A 7,876-nucleotide genomic window follows, 5' to 3' on the forward strand; every position below is an offset into this window, starting at 1 on the left:
CGGCCAAGAACAACCAGCTGTCGGGCTACTACGACCCCAACTCGCAGATCTCGTCAGAGTTGACCGACGCCATCCCGAGCGGCATCAGCACCGTCTTCTGGGAGTGAGTCCCCTCGTCCTCTTTCCCTGTTCCCCCCCCCCCTCTCCCTCGGTCGGCATCCGGCGGGCGAGAGAGGGTGCAGCTTGATGACGTGGGCTTGAGAAGGTTGTCGAGCACGCGCACTGACCATGCGCCTCTCTCTCTCGCGTGCGGCACACAGCTACTACCACACCGACTCGAGGCCGTACACGGCTAAGGGGGGGGGAGCATTGGAAACTGGGGAGACAAGGGGCCGTGGATGGCGAGCGGGACTTGGACTTGGAGCAGGTGCGTCCCTCGCTCTCTCTCTCTCTCTGCGCGCACGAGCTCCATCCAGGATCAGGCTCGGCGAGCTTAGAAGGAGATGCTGTCGACGCAGGTTCTGGACGGCGCTCCCGTTCACGTTCGCGACGGTGCGGGCGAGTATGAAGGCGAGCAAGGACCCGAACGCGGGCGTCAAGCAGTGCGTCGCACTCTCTCCTCTCCCTCTCTCTCTTCCTCGTCGAGCCACACTTAACGTACTCCCTCACGCAGCGTCATGACGACCATCTGGGGCGACGAGGGCAACGAGTGCGACCTGTACTCGGCGCTCCCGGGCATGCTGTACCAGGCCGAGAGCGCCTACACGCGCGCCGACGAGGTCGACGCCGAGCTCCTCCGGCGCAAGTTTGACGGCATCGTCGGCGCCGACTTGGACGACTGGGTGTACGCGAGCAAGCTCGAGTGCGTCCCTCGCCTGTTCCTCTCTGCCTCTCTCTCTCTCTCTTCCCCGGCCACGAGACACTGACCTGGTCCTCTCCTTCCCTCCCTCCTTCCCTCTCTCGTCAACAGCGACACGCAGGCCGAGAGCCAGCCGATCAGCGTCAACTCGCACTACACGCCCAACCTCGCCAAGTTCCTCCTGTGGGAGGAGCCCTTCTTCTCGTTCCTTTCGCCGCAGTACCGCGGGTACGACCTCGAGGCGCATGTGCGTCGGGCTCCTCTCTCTCTCTCGGCGACGGACGCGGCGTATCGTGCCGCTCTCGGTCGTCTTCGTCGATGGGAGCGCCGCACTGACCTCCTGCCTCCCTGCGCGCAGTACTCGCACTTGGCGTCGTACCTCGAGCAGGCCCTGTCGTCCGACTTCAGCACCATGACGCCCTCGATCTCGCTCCCGCACTCGGTCGACGACCTGCCGCTCAACGTGCGCCTCAAGCTCCCGTACCTCCTCGCGAGCGTCCTCAGCCTCAAGTGCCACCTCCGCGAGCGCCTCGCCAACGCGTACCGGCTCGGCGACCGCGAGGAGCTCGAGGCGCTCGGTGGTGCGGGCGAGCGGAGCAGGATGAGCAGGCTCAGGGGGCTCGTCGACGAGCTGCATGCGCTGCACCGGTGCGTCCTCGTCCTCCCGCTCTCTCTCTCTCTCCTTCTCCGTCCAGTCGCTCACTCTCGTTCGCCTCTCGATGCGCGCAGCGACAACTGGATGTCGATGTACAAGCCGTTCGGGTGGGAGGTCCTCGACCTGCGGTACGGCGGCCTGCGCGCGCGCCTCGAGACGATGCACCGCCGCCTCGTCGCGTACCTCGACCCGGCCGACGCGAGCGTCACAAAGATCGAGGAGCTCGAGGTCGAACTCGAGGTGCGTCGGCTCGTTCCTCTCCCCTCTCGTCCCCCTCTCGGGCACAAAGCTCGAGGAGCGCGTGTAGTGGTACGTGGCCTGGTTACTGACGCTCTCCTCGACCCGCAGACCATCTACCCGAACCAGGGCTGCTCCCTCATGCTCGACTATGCGCGCTGCTCGCGCCCGCAGTACATCTAGTCCCCCCCTCCTTTCGCTCGGACCCTCTCTTCGCCGTTCTCGCACGCCGCACGATTGCCCTGTAGCACCTCGTCCTCTCCTTTCCCTCGTCTTCTCTCTCTGTCCCTCGACGATCCTGTGCAATACACTGTCGCACTATGGCGTCGCTGTACTCCGTGCGCGAGAGCGAGAGCGAAGATGCTCGTCCACCGTCCTGGCTCTGGACGACCCTGGCGCGGCGGACAGCTGTCGGCCCGCCGGGTCTCGCTCGAGACGCACTCGTCGACACTCATAAAGAGCGCTTGCGAGGGAGGGACCCGGCAGTAAAGCGCTCTCGGGCCTCGCCGACCTTGGACTCGGACTGGGAAGGCGAGCGGCCCAACTCGCGCTGTACACGACAAAGTAGCTCGGGAAACGCGCTCGATCGCACCGTAGACACCTCCTCGTCCGATCCATCGCGCGCACGAGGCTGTAACCCTGCTAAATCAAGAGATAGCGTCTGAGAGAGGGTGCGCAGGATCCCCCTGTTTTTAGCAGGTGGCCGGGCGCACGGGCGCTCCGCAGGGGTGCGCGCCGTGCGAGCGGCTCACCACAGTGCGCCCGCTGCCCTCAGGGGCACGTGAGGGCGGGCGCAGCCTCGTAAGGACCCGTCCGCGACGGCTCGACTCGCTGAGCCGCCGGGACAAGTGCGACGACGAACGAGAACTCTGCACGGTCTGGGAACTCTCGCGAGGGACGAGGAGAGCTTCCGGAGAGGAAAGGGCGCCGTCGCGCGGCGCAAGAAAAGCGCGAGGGGAAGCTTTCGAGGCCGAGAAGGGGGAGGTGCCATCGAGGGCGCGACTAACCTGCGGCGCGAGGTCGAGAGGGTCAGTGCGCGGTTCGGCAAGGAACACAGACCCATGTGAAGGTCCTGCAGGGAAGAAAGAGAGTGCGCGGGACGTACAAAGGACAAGATGAGCCGCCTCGAGGTCGAGAGCCAGCCTCGCGCCGCCCGGAAGCCCGCACTGCTCGCCTTGCACAGCCGTTCCGCCTGCAAAGGGACAAATTCAGTCCATCAAGACCTCTGCACCGCGTCGCGAGGTAGCAGAGGGGGCGAGGAGAGAGGGAGAGGGGGGCCAAACACGGGGAGGCGGGGAGGAGGAGGACGCGCCAGTCGCCCACAGCCCGCGCAGCGCTGCCGCCTTGCCCAGTAGTGTCCTTGATGCTGCGATAGACCTCGACGACGATTCCCACAGGCCCATGAGCCGTTGCCACGAGTCGAGAGAGGTCGGACAACGCGGTTTGCTGATGAAGATGCGACGCGCTCTGCGCCGTCGGCGGCCGCTCGTAGCGGCGCGGGAGCAGGCCCCGTAGGTAGATGATGCGATGCAGAAGAGCTGGACACGCGCCGGCGAGGCACAGCAGCGGTGCGGCCGAGTTGCGCGTGGAGGACGAGGTGCGGGGCGCGAGTCGTCGAGATTACGACCTCGCGCTTGACTTTTGTATTCGGCAATAGCTCTGAGGTCCAGCCGTTAGCAAGATTACGAAGCCCGAGCTATTCTCGCATAGACTTTGGGCTCGCTCGAGGGGAGGGCGTTCGACCGGGCTACGGGCCGATTCCGCTTCGAACTGGCCTTGGGCGAGCACGCCATCGCGCAAGGCGAACCGCGAAGCCGGCAAGCGCAGCGCCTCGTAGGAGCGGTTGACTTCCGACCTGCCACTTCTTCGCTGTCGCTCTCGCGCCCGCCTCGAGCGCTGGCCTGGCTGCGCTCCTCGCACACACACACTCAAGTCGACCGCCTCGTGCAGTCGCGGCTCTCGCTCGGCTCGTCGTCTCTGCTTTTCTCGCACTCGACCACCTGCGCGGTCCGAGCGCCTCGAGACCTTCTCAACCAGCCGTCGCAGCTCGTCGACGCACCGCCCGCTCGCGGTCGCTTGCTCCTCGTTCGACGGCGCCACACGGCTCGGGTGGGGACCCTTGCGGTCACGAGGCTCGAAGCCGGCGCCTCTCGCGTGGCATGCCGGCAGTAGACGCGCCGCCCTCGCAGCGTTATCTCGCCCCTCTCGCTCTCTCCTGCACCCCTCGCGAGCACCTCGAGCCACCATGTCGACCTACTGCGACTCGATCCCGACCCTGTCGGCGCCACCCGTCCTGAGCGAGCGCGGGCAGCGCGCCCTCGTTCGCCCGCCGCTCCTCTGCTGTTCGCTGTTCGAGTGCCAGTACAGCACCCTCAACACGTCGGGCCTGATCAATCTCGGCGTCGCAGAGAACGTGCGCACCCGCTCGCTTCCTCTCTCGGGCGACACGCGCCGGGTCGAGAGGTGGTGCCGCCTCGCCTCCTCTCGAGCCGGTCACCTGACCTTGTTCATCCTCCTGTGCACAGAGCCTCTGCGTCGAGTGGCTCGCCGACTTCTTCAAGCGCAACATCAGCCTCGAGTACAGCGATTTCACGGTGCGTCGCCGCTTTTCGCCTTCCCAAGCTCTTCTCGGCCCGCAAAAGGCTCACTGTCGTCCTTCCCGCAGTACGGCACGGCCTTGACTGGCTCGCACCGCCTCTTCGCCGCCCTGCGACACCTCTTCTCGACCTACTTTGCGGCGCACCGCCCCGTCGAGCCGTCGCACGTCCTGTGCGGCGGCGGCTGTTCGGCCATCCTCGACTCGCTCGCGTCGGTTCTCGCCGACCCGGGCGACGTCATCCTCATCGCCCTTCCGGCGTACCCGGGCTTTGCGGCGAGCTTTGGCTGCCGCAGCGGCGTCGAGGTCGTCGGCGTGCGGCTCGAGCCGGGCGAGGAGGCGTCGCCGAGCGCGCTCGACAGGTTCGAGCGCGCGTACGTCGAGTGCGCCGAGCAGGGCAAGAAGGTGCGCGCCGTCGTCGTGTGCAACCCGCACAACCCGCTCGGGTTCTGCTACCCGCGCGCGACGCTCGTCGCCTACTGCCGCTGGGCCGAGGCTCGTCAGCTCCACCTCATCAGCGACGAGATCTAGTGCGTCCACTCTCTCCCTTTCTCGTCGCCTCGTGACAGACTACTGACCACGTGCACGACGACAGCGCCCTGTCGACGTACGCTACCGCCGACGACCCGTGCCCGACCCCGTTCACCTCGCTCCTCGCGCTCGACCCTCTCGCCGAGGCCGGGTGCTCGCCGTCGCGCATCCACGTCGTGTACGGCGCGAGCAAGGACTTTGGGTGCAACGGGCTGCGGCTTGGCGTCCTCGTGTCGCAGGCCAACCCGGACGTGCACGTCGCGATCGAGAGCAGCGCGCTCCTCATCAAGGTCTCGAGCGCCGCCGTGAGCCTCTCCCTCTCTCCTTCTCTCTCCTCCCTCTCTCTCGTCGCAATCAGTCACTGACGACGATGCACTCTTGCGGTACAGGACGCCCTCTTGGCGTCGCTCCTCCTGTCGCCCTCGCTCCCTGACTTTGTCGCGCTCAACCAGTCGCGCCTCGCGGCCGCCTACGCTCGCGTGACGTCGTTCCTGCGCGAGCACGGCGTGCCGTACCGCCCGGCGCACGCGGGCCACTTTGTGTGGGTCGACCTGCGCGCGTGGCTCGAGGGCGGCGGGAGCGAGGGTCCGAGCGAGCTTGAGAAGGAGGCGACGCTCGCGAGGATGCTCTGGAGCCACGGCGTCAACCTCGTGCGTCCCCTCTCTCTCACTCTCGATGCGCACGACGCACAACGAGCGAGCCCTGACCCCTGTTGCGGCGGCGCACGCAGGGCCGCGGCTCGGCGTACGGCGGCACGCCCGGCTGGTTCCGCCTCACGTTCACGGTGCGCACCGACTTCTTCGAGGCGGGCCTCGAGCGGCTCTCGAGGGCGCTCGAGGGTCGTGCGCGCAAGGGCGAGGACGTCGAGGTGACGCTGCGCGAGGTCGAGGGCGTCGGCGAGGTGTGCACGAGCCTGGTGGCGGCGGCGTGACGGGCGCGAGGGCGCGACTTGCTATCTCTCTCTGTAGACACTCTCCTCGTCCGTGCACTCACGATTCAGTACGTTCCCTGCTAGCGGCGAGCGAGCGGCGCGACGAGCAGAAAGAGGAGAACGAGAAACGAGTCTCGCTCTCGCCGACGAGGAGCTGCCTGCCGCACCTGGCTCCTCTCGCTCGAGCAGGCAGTTCACGAGCCCGATCCGCTCGACACAGAGAGAGAAGCGAGCGCGGGAGCGAGTCTCTCTCGGCGCCTTCCTCATCGTCCGAGAGCGAGAGATTGCGAGATCATGTTACACGAGAGGAGGAGGGGAAGGGTGCTGAGGGGTGCTGTACGTGGTGTGCTGTCTTGTTGCTCGTCGTCCTCGCCCGTCTGTCCGGCCCTCGCTCGCCCATCGCGGCCGCCAGCCGCGCACCTCGTCCCACCGGCTGCTCCTCGTCCTCAGAGCTGCGGGCCGCTCACATGCCGACGCGCGCGCCGCCAGCCTGAGCGGCCTGTAGCCGCTCCTGGACCTTCTCGTTGACGGCAAAGTACTTGGCGACGCAGCTGCGAGAGGAGGATCGGCGAGGAGGAGGCGGAGGAGGAGGAGAGGCAATGTCAGCTCGTGGGTCCGCAGGTCGATGCGAGAGTGTGACTTGAGGGTGCTGCTCTGCCTTGGGGCGAGCTCCAGGAGAGAGAGGACGGACCGGTCGACGCAGACGCTCTCGCCCTTGTTGAGCTCTGGCTCGGCGTAGCGGGTCGAGATGCACTTTTGGTGGCAGCTCGACACGATGCGGGTGAACAAGTCGCTGACAGCCTCGAGCTCCATGGCGGCCTCTGCGAGGCGAGCCTGGTCGGGAGCGCCTTGGGGGACCGACGAGCGCGTTCCACCGCCAAAGAGGGACGTCATGGCTGGAGGTGGGGTGGGTGGGTGGTGGTGTTGGGTGTGGTGGTGGTGCTGGTCGAGGCGAGCTGGGTGCAGTGGCTCGCGTGTGTGCGTGTGTGGGTGGGTGTGCCGGGATGCGAGCGGCGCGATGAAGTCGATGAGCGAAAACCGGCCCAGCTGTTCCTCTCTCTTGCTCCTGCACCACTCGACTCGGCTAGCCACTCGACTCGCACAGCACACGCTCAAGCTCCAGCTCGCCTTGCCGCGGCAAACCCCCCGATCCCTGCTCGACCTCCGACTCTCGACCCTCCTCCTCCCTCCCTCCCTCCAGCGTCGTAATTTTGCAGCCCTCCTCGTGCCTCGTGCACCTCGGGAGGGAGGCTTACGGAACGGCGCGAGATCTCTCTCCTTGTACCAGTCCCCTGCAACGCGATCCGTGTCCTCTCTCTCTCTCTTTCCTCTCGAGCGAACGAAAGCGCGAGAGGCAAGCACGGCCCTGGTGTTACACCCGTGCGACGACGGCAGGAGGGAAAAGGAGGGGGTACGGCAGCGTGGGAGTACAGCTACAGGCGGACCGGTGCCGAGGGAACCGCGACCGCGACGACGCAAGAGAGAGAGAGAGGTCGACGAGGTCACTCGTTGGTCGGGAACACGTCCGGGTACGCGTGCGTCAGCTCGACCACCTTGTTGGCGAGCTCGAGGTCTGTGTGACGGCGGGAAAGATCAGCTCGTGCGGGTGGCTCAGGGAGGGAGAGAGGGAACGAAAGAGGACGCACCGATGCTCTCGCCGAGGTTCTGGCTGCGCGCGTCGGTGCCCTTGCGTCAGGACCGCGCTCGCCACGAAGAGGAGAGGATCGAGGACGCACCTGGACAGCTCGGTCACGACGGCGTCGCCGCTCTTCTTGCCAATCACTTCGACAAACGTGTCGGCCAGGTTCGAGTCCTGCGAGGCCGGGCAGCTTGTCAGGTCCTGGGCTCGACGCTTGATCAGAGAGACTGGGACGCGCCTTCATGAGCTTGACGGTGACCTGGCCCTTGTCGCTCGTCTCGAGGAGGGCCTGGTCATTCTCGAGCTGCGCGACGAGGAGGGGGAGGGGGAGCAAGGTCAGCGAAGGGGACTCGAACGAGGCGGGCAGTGGGCACGACGAACGCTGAGGACCTTGCCGATGATGCGCACGACCTTGCCCGTGGCTGCGTTGGGCTCGAAGCGGGTCAGCGACAGGTCGAGGCGCGACGAGGCGCGGTGGGGGGGGGGGG

General features: G+C 66.7%; 4 protein-coding genes across 4 annotated transcripts in view; 2 read left to right on the forward strand and 2 right to left on the reverse strand.

Moving 5' to 3' along the window:
- RHOBADRAFT_54067 (glycoside hydrolase family 20 protein) overlaps positions 1-2,019 on the forward strand; it is a 2,771-nt gene extending 752 nt beyond the window's left edge. Inside the window, exons 4-10 of the mRNA XM_018417138.1 lie at positions 1-103; positions 459-542; positions 614-802; positions 911-1,046; positions 1,158-1,447; positions 1,529-1,694; positions 1,803-2,019. Coding sequence (XP_018270265.1) covers positions 1-103; positions 459-542; positions 614-802; positions 911-1,046; positions 1,158-1,447; positions 1,529-1,694; positions 1,803-1,874 — 1,040 coding nt within the window. The 3' untranslated portion in view covers positions 1,875-2,019. The remainder of the gene's footprint in view (positions 104-458; positions 543-613; positions 803-910; positions 1,047-1,157; positions 1,448-1,528; positions 1,695-1,802) is intronic.
- Positions 2,020-3,936: 1,917 nt separating this feature from the next.
- RHOBADRAFT_54068 (uncharacterized protein) lies at positions 3,937-5,749 on the forward strand (the record flags this gene model as incomplete). Its single annotated transcript, XM_018417139.1, has 6 exons — positions 3,937-4,104; positions 4,217-4,285; positions 4,357-4,817; positions 4,883-5,123; positions 5,208-5,468; positions 5,549-5,749. The coding sequence occupies 6 exons, from the start codon at positions 3,937-3,939 to the stop codon at positions 5,747-5,749; spliced, it is 1,401 nt and encodes a 466-aa protein (XP_018270266.1).
- Positions 5,750-6,212: 463 nt separating this feature from the next.
- On the reverse strand, positions 6,213-6,643 carry RHOBADRAFT_16110 (uncharacterized protein; the record flags this gene model as incomplete). Its single annotated transcript, XM_018412299.1, has 2 exons — positions 6,213-6,300; positions 6,441-6,643. 2 exons carry the CDS (start codon positions 6,641-6,643, stop codon positions 6,213-6,215), a joined length of 291 nt encoding a protein of 96 aa, XP_018270267.1.
- A 459-nt stretch (positions 6,644-7,102) lies between these two features.
- Positions 7,103-7,876, reverse strand: part of RHOBADRAFT_66558 (uncharacterized protein) — a 1,718-nt gene continuing 944 nt past the window's right edge. Inside the window, exons 2-6 of the mRNA XM_018419009.1 lie at positions 7,770-7,810; positions 7,627-7,692; positions 7,486-7,562; positions 7,396-7,418; positions 7,103-7,322 (exon numbers count right to left, since the gene is read on the reverse strand). Coding sequence (XP_018270268.1) covers positions 7,252-7,322; positions 7,396-7,418; positions 7,486-7,562; positions 7,627-7,692; positions 7,770-7,810 — 278 coding nt within the window. The 3' untranslated portion in view covers positions 7,103-7,251. The remainder of the gene's footprint in view (positions 7,323-7,395; positions 7,419-7,485; positions 7,563-7,626; positions 7,693-7,769; positions 7,811-7,876) is intronic.

The sequence above is a fragment of the Rhodotorula graminis genome (assembly GCF_001329695.1).
Source record: "Rhodotorula graminis WP1 unplaced genomic scaffold RHOBAscaffold_8, whole genome shotgun sequence".
In the NCBI taxonomy this organism is placed as follows: Eukaryota; Fungi; Basidiomycota; class Microbotryomycetes; order Sporidiobolales; family Sporidiobolaceae; genus Rhodotorula; species Rhodotorula graminis.